General features: G+C 47.5%; 1 protein-coding gene across 4 annotated transcripts in view; it reads left to right on the plus strand.

Moving 5' to 3' along the window:
* The window catches only part of OS9 (OS9 endoplasmic reticulum lectin), a 30245-nt gene extending 19832 nt beyond the window's left edge, over window positions 1–10413 (plus strand). Inside the window, exons 6-15 of one of the 4 annotated variants that reach the window (XM_036865194.1) lie at window positions 5520–5730; window positions 5841–5945; window positions 6181–6281; window positions 6483–6534; window positions 6919–7007; window positions 7229–7504; window positions 7780–7969; window positions 8899–9063; window positions 9221–9333; window positions 9631–10413. In XM_036865194.1, the coding sequence (XP_036721089.1) occupies window positions 5520–5730; window positions 5841–5945; window positions 6181–6281; window positions 6483–6534; window positions 6919–7007; window positions 7229–7504; window positions 7780–7969; window positions 8899–9063; window positions 9221–9333; window positions 9631–9756 (1428 nt within the window). In that variant the 3' untranslated portion in view covers window positions 9757–10413. The remainder of the gene's footprint in view (window positions 1–5519; window positions 5731–5840; window positions 5946–6180; window positions 6282–6482; window positions 6535–6918; window positions 7008–7228; window positions 7505–7779; window positions 7970–8898; window positions 9064–9220; window positions 9334–9630) is intronic. The other 3 variants (XM_036865195.1, XM_036865197.1, XM_036865198.1) reach the window with 3 other exon arrangements.
* Window positions 10414–11260: the final 847 nt, after the last annotated feature.

An 11260-nucleotide genomic window follows, 5' to 3' on the forward strand; every position in this document is an offset into this window, starting at 1 on the left:
TAGCAAGTTTTGAAATCCATAAGTATAATTCGAAATCCAATCCTGTTCTTTTTTTTCAAGATTGTTTTGGCTATGTGGAGTTCCTCGAATTTTCATATGAATTTTAGGAACAGTTTGTTAATTTCTGCAAAGAACGTGTCTGAAATTTTGATGGAGATTGCATTGAATCTGAAGATCAATTTGGGGAGTATTGTCATCTTAACAAAATTAAGTCTTGTAATCTGTGAACTTGGATGTCGTTCTGTTTGTCTTTAATTTCTTTCAGCAATGTTTTGTAGTTTTGGAAGTTTTTTTGTTTTGTTTTGTTTTTTTTCCTGGGACATAGTGGGTGTTAAAGAATAGTTAGCTATTGGGTTTTTTTTGTTTTTTTGTTTTGGCTGTGTTGGGTCTTCGTTGTGGTGCACGGGCTTCTCATTGTGGTGGCTTCTCTTGTTGCAGAGCATGGGCTCTAGGCACGTGGGCTTCAGTAGTTGCAGCACACAGGCTCAGTAGTTGCAGCACAGGGGCTCTAGGGCATGCGGGCTTCAGTAGTTGTGGCACACAGGCTTAGTTGCTCTGGGGCATGTGGGAATCTTCCCCAACCAGGGATGGAACACATGTCCCCTGCATTGGCAGGCGGATTCTTAACCACTGCGCCACCAGGGAAGTCGTATTGTTTTTATATTATTATTTTTTAAAATTTTTTAAAAATTGAAGTATAGTTGATTTAGGAGTTCCCTGGTGGTCCAGTGGTTGGTTGACTCTGTGCTTCCAGTGCTGGGGGCACGGGTTTGATCCCTGGTCGGGGAACTAAGATCCTGCAAGCCACGTGGCAGGAAAAAAAAAAGTGTGAAGTATAGTTGATTTAGTGTTTTGTAGTTTTCAGAATAATAGTTCTACACTTATTTTGCTACATTTATTCCCAATTACTTAATTCTTTTTGATGCTATTGCAAATGTAATTACTAATTTTATTTTTGGATTGTTCATTGCAGGTGTATAGAAATACAGTTGATTCCTATATCCTGTAGCCTACTGAACTCATTTATTGTAATGGTTTCTTTTTTTCTCTAGTAGATTCCTTAGGATTTTCTATATGCAAGATCAGGTCATCTTGTAAATAAAGATAGTTTTAGTTTTTCTAATCTAGATGCCTTTTATTTCATTTTCTTGCCTAATTGCCCTAGTCAGAACCTCCAGTATGATGTTGAATAGAAGTGGCATGAGCAGACATCCTTCTCTTGTTCCTGATCTCAGGGGGAAACGATTCAGTTTTTTACCGTTAAGTATAGTGTTAGCTGTGGATTTTTCATAGATGCCTTTTTTTTTTTTAAAATGGCTACTTTTTTTTTTTTTTTGGCTGCATTGGGTCTTCATTGCTGTGTGTGGGCTTTCTCTAGTTGCAGCGAGCAGGGGCTACTCTTTGTTGAGGTGTGTGGGCTTATTGTGGTGGCTTCTCTTGTTGCAGAGCACGGGCTCTAGGCGCACGGGCTTCAGTAGCTGCAGCACACGGGCTCAGTAGTTGCAGCACGTGGGCCCTAGAGCGCACAGGCTTCAGTAGTTGTGGCTCGTGGGCTCTAGAGTGCAGGCTCAGTAGTTGTGGCACATGGGCTTAGGTGCTCCGCGGCATGTGAGATCTTCCCGGACCAGGGATTAAACCCGTGTCCCCTGCATTGGCAGGTGGATTCTTAACCACTGTGCCACCAGGGAAGTCCTATAGATGCCTTTTATCAGATCAATGAAGTTCCCCTTTTCCTTGTTTGTTGAATGTTTTGATCATGAAGAGATATTGAATTTTGTCAAATGCTTTTTCTGTATCCATTGAGATGATCATGTGGTTTTTGTCCTTTATTCTATTGATAGGATGTATTAATTAAATTAATTGATTTTAAAAATGTTAACCCAACCCTGTACTCCTGGAATAAATCCCACTTGGCCATGGTGTGTAATCCTTTTTATATGTTGTGGAATTCATTTAACTAGTTGAGGATTTGGGGGTTTATAATCGTGAGAGATTTTGGCCTGTGGTTTCCTTTTTTGTGATATCTTTATCTAGATTTGGTTTCAGGGTAATACTTGTGTCATAGAATGAGTTGGGAAGTATTCTCCCCTCTTCTATTTTTTGAAGAGTTTGAGACCGATTGGTATTTTTATTTTTTAAATGTTTGATAGAATTCATCAGTAGACCCATCTGACCCAAGCTTTTCTATGTAGCTAGTTTTTAAATTACTAACTTAATCTCTTTACTTGTTACTGGTCTATTCAGATTGTCTATTTCTTCTTGAGTCAGTTTTGGTAGTTTGTGTCTTTCTAGAAATTTGTCCATTTCATCTGAGTTATCTGATTTGTTGGCATATAGGTGATCATCATATTCCTTTACAATCCTTTTTATATCTGTAAGGTTGGTAGTAATGTTCCTTCTTTCATTCTCAACTGTACTAATTTGAGTCTTCTCTTTTTTTCTTGGTCAGTCTAGTTAAAGTTTTGTCACTTTTATTTATCTTTTCAAAAATCAACTTTTATTTTCTCTGTTGCTTTTCTGTTCTCTGTTTCATTCATTTCTGTTCTAATCCGTATTATTTCCTTCCCCCTGCTTGCTCTGGGTTTAGTTTGCTTTTCTTTTTCAGGTTATGGGTTTGATATCTTTCTTCTTTTTTATACTTTACAGGTAAAAATTTCCTTCTCAGCACTGCTTTAGCTGCATTCCATAAGTTTTGATATATTGTGTCTTCATTGTGTTTTCACTCATCTTAGTATTTTCTAATTTTCTTGTGATTTCTTCTTTGAGCCATTGGCTACTTAGGAGTATATTGTTTAATTTCCACATATTTATGAATTCCCCCAAATCCCTTTATATTATTGATTTCTAATATCATTCCATTGTGGTCAGAGAACATACTTTGCCCCTGCTTTCCTTTTTTAATTTATTTCATTGAAGTATACTGGATTTACAATGTTGTGTTAATTTCTGCTGTACAGCACAGTGATTCAGTTATATATACATTCTTTTTCATAATTCTTTTCCATTGTGGTTTATCACAGGATATTGAATATAGTTTCCTATACAGTAGGACCTTGTTGTTTATCCAGTCTATATATAATAGTTTGCATCTGCTAATCCCAAACTCCCAATCCTTCCCTCCTCCACCTCCCCTCCCCATTGGCAATCACAAGTCTGTTCTTTATGTCTGTGAGTCTATTTCTGTTTCATAGATAAGTTCATTTGCATAATATTTTAGATTCATATGTGATATCATAATGTATTTGTCTTTCTCTTTCTGACTTACTTCACTTAATATGGTCATCTCTAGGTCCATCCATGTTGCTGCAAATGGCATTATTTCATCCTTTTTTACACCTGAGTAGTATTCCATTGTACATGTGTACCACATCATCTTTATCCATTCATCCATCCTATTCATCCGTTGATGGACATTTAAGTTGTTTCCATGTCTTGGCTATTGTAAACAGTGCTGCTGTTAACATAGGGGTGCATGTATCTTTTTGAATTATAGGAGAACATACTTTGTATGATTTAAGTTCTTAGCTCCTTGAACATATTTATAATGACTACTTTAAAATGTTTCTCTATTATAAAGCAGAAACTAACACACCATTGTAAAGCAATTATACTCCAATAAAGATGTTAAAAAAAATGTTTCTCTGTGAAATCTAACATCTGTGCCCTCTCACAGGCATTTTCTGTTGCCTGCTTTTTTCCTGTGTATGCATCACACTGAACTGTTTCTTTGCATATCTCATAATTTTTTGTTGAAAACCGGACATTTTTGGTATTATATTGAAGCAAGTCTGAATACTGATTCTTGCCCTCCACCACAAGACTTGTTTTGGTTGTTTGCTTGTTTATTTCTTTAGTGACTTGGCTGGGCTATTTTAATGAAGTCTACTTCTCCTACAATATGAAGCCTCTCATGTCACTTCTCTGAGGGCACAGCCTTGGACATGCACACAGTCACACGAGATGACAGTGGTTTCAGCAGGGCTCACTTTGACTGTTACCCTGTCTGCCTCTGCTGGTATCATACCCAGCTGTTCTTACCCACTAATTGCCAGCTGATTGCTCTGTAGTTTGTTACATGTGGGGCATAAGTTGGTCCATAGTCTGATCCAATTAAATTTGGGCCCCTTTACAGGGGTTGTTTTTGATGCTACCAGCTTCTTTAGTGCTTACCATAAAATTTTTCATTTTTTTGAATGTGCCCTTAGGCTTAAACTTCCCCATACTCTGTTTCACATGAAGTCAGTTCCTTTGGAAAGAGCTTTGGAGCTCTCTGTTCTTATGGATTGCCTCTCCCCTGGGCAGAATCTCTAAGCCCCTGCTCCGGAGCTGGTGTCAGGAACAGTGATCCAGTTCTGTCAGAGTGACACTCCTGGGCAGGGGTAATAGCCTCTGGTCTTCTCAGTTTGCATCCCTGTTGTGAAACCTCTGTCCTTTTAGTGATCTGTGGTGGGATCAAGGCCCAATATTCTTGTCCTGCTGCACCTGAGGTAGAGCCTCTGTCCTATGAGTGGGGCTGGGTGGAGGAAGGGAGTCCTCAATCTCTTGACCACATGCAGCAGGAATTTATTCTCTGCAACTCAGAACTAGAGAGGACTGAGAAATATTGGTGGCCTGCCCCTCTGGTGAAATACCGTATCCCTTGGCTGGATGCTGAGGGGATAGGAAGCCCCGTTTTCTGGACCACACTCACCTGGAGTGGAGCATCTGTCTAAGTGAGCTGTGAAGTGGCGGTTGGGGGAAGAGAGGGAGGGAGCAGTCATGGCCCAAGTACTACACACTTTCACTGTCCAAGATGTAGCAGATTTTCTTGAATAGATGTTTTTTAATTTGTTGTATGTCCTTAGGAAAATTTCCAGAGATTTTAAATGGGAGTTTTAAAAAAATGTTCACCGGTAATGGAATTTCACTAAGGAGTGGGTCTGCAGAGCTCCTCATGCTGCTATTCAGAAGTGGGGCCTCTCTTCTACTTTTAATAGTTACTTTAGAAATTACAGTGGTGTATGCTAAATTTATCAAAAGCTAACATTAATTGATATCTTTGTTCTCTTTCTGAATAATACAAGGACCTTAGAACTGGTTGAAGTTTTTTTAAAATCATACACACACACACAAAGAATATACAGATTTCAAATACATATGAAAATATATATCAAATATGTAAAAGTATGTACATACTGTATTTATATAAAGCAATAACGTGAAACAAATCAGCTGGTTACCTACTGTTAAGCTGCCCAAGTTCAGTTCCTATTTTTTACCACTTACCAGCTGGTCAGCCTGGACAAGTCCCTCAGCCACCTCAAACCTAAGTTTCTTGAGCCACAGAATTGAGATACTAATACCTCCCTTACTGGGTTTCTGTGATAATTAAATGAGCCAATGCATGTAAAGTGCCATATGCACAATGTATGCACAGTGCCTGACAAACTATAAGTGCTTAATAGAAGACAGCTGCTCTAAGAACTAATGGTTAATTGTTGGTGGTAATTACTATTTACTCACCCTCTCTGTCCTGGCAGTTCCTCTGTGACGAGGGCGCTGGTATTTCTGGGGACTACATTGATCGAGTGGATGAGCCCTTGTCCTGCTCTTACGTGCTGACCATTCGCACTCCTCGGCTCTGCCCTCACCCTCTCCTCCGGCCCCCACCCAGTGCTGCTCCCCAGGCCATTCTCTGTCACCCTGCCCTGCAGCCTGAGGAGTACATGGCCTACATACAGAGGCAAGCTGGTGAGTAATTAAAACGAGGAAGGAGAGACATGGGGAGGGACACGCAGAAGATGAAGTACCGAGGAGCTGACAGGAATGTGTCCCTGTCCTGCCTACACGCTGTCTTTCAGTAGACTCACAGCAGTACAGAGACAAAGCCACAGAGGGCCGGCAAGACCTGGACCCTCAAATATGGAGTGAGACCAAGCCTGGGGTGATGCCCCAAAAGAAAGCAGGTAGGCCCTTGTGTCACCTGTTCCATGAAACATGTCTCCCATTTCTTCCCTTCTCCAGTGTTACTGTCCTGTACACCCAGGGGTGTCTTGTCTTTAACAGTCCTGACTGTTGGAGTGGGTGAAAAAGTACTACGGGCCCTAACCCCTTAGTAATAGAGGAGAACGAACCCCATGCTATTTGCTCCCTTCTGTTTCTCCCGTCCTTTCAGGTTCTCCCTTGTTCTCTGTATTCCAGGCGCAAGCCTAGCCAAGGATGACGGTAAGGAATCAGATTTCTGGAAGATGCTTCACGAGCCAGAGGAACAGGCGCCAGAGAGGGGGGAGGCACAGGCTGAGGTGAGAGCCAGCTTCCTAGCCGTTTCTCTGATGAAGCTGAACCTGGGCTTTGGGCTGGAGGGCCACTCAAGCTGAGGTCATTATGATGAGATGACCTCCATTTACCTAGGGATGCAAGGATTTACCCAGAGTCATTGCTTTAAGAGTATGGTTGGCATGCATAAGCCTGCGTACTTGACTCTGCCCTTTCCTTCTCATCAGGAGCAGGAACCAAACCTTGAGGCAACGGATCCAGCGCCAGGCTCCCACGATGGTGAGTGAACCCTCCACGTCTCCTTTACCGCTTGAATGTATTCTCAGGTTCTGCAGGGGGCAGGTGGGGGGTAGGGGTAGAGCTAGAGCACTGGGAGGGAGGTCGGGCAGCCAGGCCAGCAGCAGATTCCTTTTTATGGGGGCGCGTGGAAGAGCAGGGGACTCGGCAGCTTGTTAGCGTCCTCCTCTCTCTCGCCTGTGAGGCCCCCTTAGGCCACGTGAGCGCTCTCTGGAGGGGTATGTTGGGCCCTATCTCTCAGACTGGACAGGTAGCTCTGCAGGCAGGGACCATGTCCTTCCTTGGCCTCCTCAACTCCTCTCCTTAGGAAGTAAAAACAGAATTAATTTAAGACACAATGGGTCCATTCCTATTCTTTCATCACAGATTTTCAGAACAACGTGCAGGTCAAAGTGATTCGGAGTCCTGCAGACTTGATTCGATTGATAGAGGAGCTGAAGGGTGGAACAAGAAAGGTATGGGCCCTGCTCCAGGGAGGGGTGGAAACTACCTCCCTGCTGGGAGCATTCGGAAAACCACCCCTGACCTGGGCCTGACCTGGGCCCCAAAGAGCTGCCTCAACTTCCTTTACTCCTCCTGAGTCCCCCGCTACCACATCCCTGTTTGTCTGCCCCCCACGTGTCTACAGAAACCCCAGCCATCTACCATCTCCCTCTTTCTCCCGATCCCCACCCAGGGGAAGCCAAAGGCAGGCCAAGAGCAGCCTGGAGACAGTGCTGCAGAACTCCCTCCCAGGGGACCGGAGGTGAAGGAAAAGGGTGATCCAGAACATCAGAACGAGGTGGAAGAAGAGGAGGACGATGAGGATGAAGAAGATGATGAGGATGAAAGGCAGTTGCTGGGAGAATTTGAGAAGGAACTGGAAGGGATACTGCTCCCGTCAGACCGAGACCGGCTCCGTGCGGAGGTGAAGGCTGGCATGGAGCGGGAGCTGGAGAGCATCATCCAGGAGGTGAGCTCCACTCTTCCGCCTGCTGCTTCCGCAGCTGCCAGCGCCTGTGGGCGGAACAGGCCCAGGGACCGGAGGAGAACAGGGGCAGCACCTCGCCTGCCTGGGACATATGACCTGGCGCCCTGAACCGCTAGTTGCTTACTTAATTAAAAGGGGGGATGGTGGGGAAGGGGTCAGAGAGAAGGATGAGAGTGAGATACTACTCCTCCGTGGAGCATGGACTGCCCCTCACACTGCAGACCCTTGACTGTCCACCCCCACCTTGGGCCTCCCAGACAGAGAAAGAGCTGGACCCAGACGGGCTGAAGAAGGAGTCGGAGCGTGATCGGGCTATGCTGGCCCTGACATCCACTCTCAACAAACTCATCAAAAGGCTGGAGGAAAAACAGGCTCCAGAGCTGATGAAGAAGCACCAGAAAAGGAGGGTTGTCCCCCAGAAGCGTCCCCCATCCCCCCAACCAGCAGGTGAGAACTATCAGACAGGAAGGAAGAGCCAGGTCCATCATCTTGATCCCTTCTGAGAATGCTCACTCTCTCTCTCTTTCTGGGATACTGTTCTCACGCTTGCCTTCTTCCCAACACCTCTATCCCTTTGCCTGGTTACCTCCTAGTCGTCCTTTTGGGAAGCAGCTTTCAGAGGCCACAGGGCCTCTGGCTTGCTCGCATGACTGTTTTCCGGCTTGCTCCTGTACACCCAGTGCCTAGCACTTTGGCCGGCACCTCGTGGTGATCAGTAGGTATTAACCGAATGAACGACGTGAGCCTGTGTGCGGAAGACCGCACGCCTGTGTCAGGTGCTGCCTGTCGATGGCTAGCACTGCGCAGGGAGCGGCCCCAGCTGTCAGGGTGTCAGTGGGGCAGCCCAGCGGCTCATAAGCCAGCTGCCCGGACAGACTCGAAGTTCCCTTCCTCTTGCACCCCTTGTGTCCATTCCACGGGGCCTATGGGTGTGGAGACCAGGCATTCCAAATGGAATGTCCTAGTTTCAAACCTTCCATCCCATTATCTCTATTATAAACACGGAAATGTCTTTTGAGTCCCGACATTGTGGGGTGCCAAACCAGTTTTCCAACCTGCTTCTTAAAACAAACTTCTTTGCAGGCCCAGGTGGCCTGATTTTTGCTTCAGAAAACAGTCGTTTTCCTGTAGGTGATGGGCAGAATTATCGGGTCGGGAGGGAAGAAAGGAGACTGAAGTTGGTGGAGGGAGCTTTATGGGTTGCAGTGGGGTGGGGTGATGGGTACTAATTTATTTTGAGCACTGGCTAATATACATGTTCGAGATGGAATAACTGCCGAAACCAACTGATGGCTTAGGGAGAGGCGACCACCACAGCCCCTCACCCTGGAGTCACGGCTCTGCTTTGTGTCTCCCTGTGTGTCTCCCCCTCTAAGAGGAGGATCCTGAGCACAGAGTCCGGGTCCGGGTCACCAAGCTCCGTCACGGAGGCCCCAATCAGGATCTGACTGTCCTCGAGATGAAACGGGAAAACCCACAGCTGAAACAAATCGAGGGGCTGGTGAAAGAGCTGCTGGAGAGGGAGGGACTCACAGCCGAAGGTGGGCCCTGGAGGGCGGGCTGGATTCAGAGCTGTTGGAAGGGCTTGCTGCCGAAGTGGAGGGGCTGGGAACCTCGGCCGGGGGCCCGGGGGCAGAGGACCTGCGCTGAAGCTCCCACCCCTCCTCTCTATTCACCAGCCGTCCCGATCCTTTCCAGGCAAAATTGAGATCAAGATTGTCCGACCGGGGACTGAAGGGACTGAGGAGGATGCACGCTGGCTGACTGATGAGGACACGAAAAACCTCAAGGAGATTTTCTTCAATATCTTGGTGAGAGGCGCCCCGCCCGCGAGTCCTGGACCTCCAGCCTTCCCTCTCCCGCAACCAGCTGAGGTGTTGAGGGTGTGGTTGAGAATCCTCCAGGCACCTCCCAGCCTCGCCGCTGGCTCAGCCTCAGTTTCCTCATCCGTAAGATGAGGCTGTTGGTTCTGGGCATCGGGCCCTCAGCAAGAGCCCCACGAGCCGTGTGCGCTGGCTCCTGCCTCCCCCATGCTTGCCCGCCCTCCCGGATCCTCCAGCGCCCGGGGCCTCCCTCGGCCTCTGCTCACCCCCGTGCCCTCCCACCAGGTGCAGGGAGCTGAAGAGGCGCAGAAGGAGCGACAGCGGCAGAAAGAGCTGGAGAGCAATTACCGCCGGGTGTGGGGCTCTCGGGGCGGGGAGGGCATGGGGGACCTGGATGAATTTGACTTCTGAGACCACCGCCTTTGGCTCGCCAAGGAGTCCAGAGTCTTCCTAGACTGGCCCTGCCTCCTTCCCCCCGATCCCCCGGGGCCCTGAAGGCAAAACAGCAGAGGAGAGCTGAGCTGTGAGCTGTGGACTTCGAGGCCCTCCTGGGGGTGCGGAGGGGCCTCGGGTTGAGTGCTGCTGCTACTGCTGAGAGCGCCCTCAAGACCTCCTAGGCCTGTGAGATTTGCTCTCCTGGGCTTCTCCACATACCCGCGTCCTTTCCTCCCGGCTTCCCCCGGGTCGTCTCCCAGCTTGTGGGTTCCTTTCCCCTCCCTACCTAGAGTGTTGTGAGATCTTTTGAGTGGAGTAGAGCAGGGGGAGCAAGAAGAGTGGGGCGGGTCAGCAGGCCCCAAGAGGCACGCCCCACCCCTGCCCCACTCCTGTTCAGAGGCGCCTTCCCCCTTCCCCCAGACTGGCTTGGGATGTCCTGCCCCTTTCCCTTTCCACACTGTTCCCTACAATCTGTGCTTCTGAGTTGAAGCACCTTCTCTCTGTTGCTGAGAAAATGGGAAGAAAGTTGCCCACCACCTCTGACACAATCCCATGAAAAGGGTAGGCTGCAGATCCACCCACCATGTTCTAGAACAATCAGGTTTCTAAATAAAGAACTGGACCATCACACCATCAATCTTTTTTTTTTTCTTTTGGGAGGGGATAGGTGGGTTTGGGGCTCAGTAGGGAGGAGACTTGGTGCTCTCCTCAGGATGGAGGGCATGCTCTCTGATCCCATTCTGTGCTCCACAGTCCGGGCAGTAGCAGTGGGGCTGGAGTATGCAGGAAGAGACCAGGACGGTGAAACAAAGCCTGCTGGCCTGGCCCTGACTGAAACACTTGCAGTGTTGGTGTCCCTTCTTTTCGTCATCTGTCCATTTCTGTCCCTTCTCTTCTCCCCCTTTATATCCCGAGAGCCACAAGGTACACACAGAGTTACCCCACCACAGGGATCCTCCTGCTGAGCTCTCCTACAGTGCTGCAGACTCCATCCCCATACCTGCCAGCCATACCACTTCATTTCCCAGAAAAGACCTCTACCTTTGGCCATGCCCAGAGAGAGGGCTGCTGCCCACACAGGCCAGCTTCCTAGTATGCCAGTGGTAGGCAGGCCTGGTTAGGTGTCTCCATCTCTTCCTCATTGCCAAGTGCAAATCTAGGTCCCCTGCTTCCCCCACTCTCTCCTCTTGCTCTGTCTGCATCTGTCAGGTGTGCAGCATTTTGCTGAAGACTCCGCTGACTCATGAGGTAAGGGATAGAGGGCATGGAACTCCCACGTCTCCAAAAGTGGAAAGAAGGATTCAATTGTTGAAGGAAGCTGTATGAGGCTGACCCTTTTCTTGCTGAAAGCGGTCTTGTACTTATTGTGCAAGTTATGCTTAAATTGTTTTATTTAAAAATGCAAATAGGTAGGCTTCTGAAACCCTGCTTCCCTGATCCATTTGTGTATCTTGAGGGGAGGGACCTAAGACACTGTCTC

The sequence above is a fragment of the Balaenoptera musculus genome, chromosome 10, assembly GCF_009873245.2.
Source record: "Balaenoptera musculus isolate JJ_BM4_2016_0621 chromosome 10, mBalMus1.pri.v3, whole genome shotgun sequence".
In the NCBI taxonomy this organism is placed as follows: Eukaryota; Metazoa; Chordata; class Mammalia; order Artiodactyla; family Balaenopteridae; genus Balaenoptera; species Balaenoptera musculus.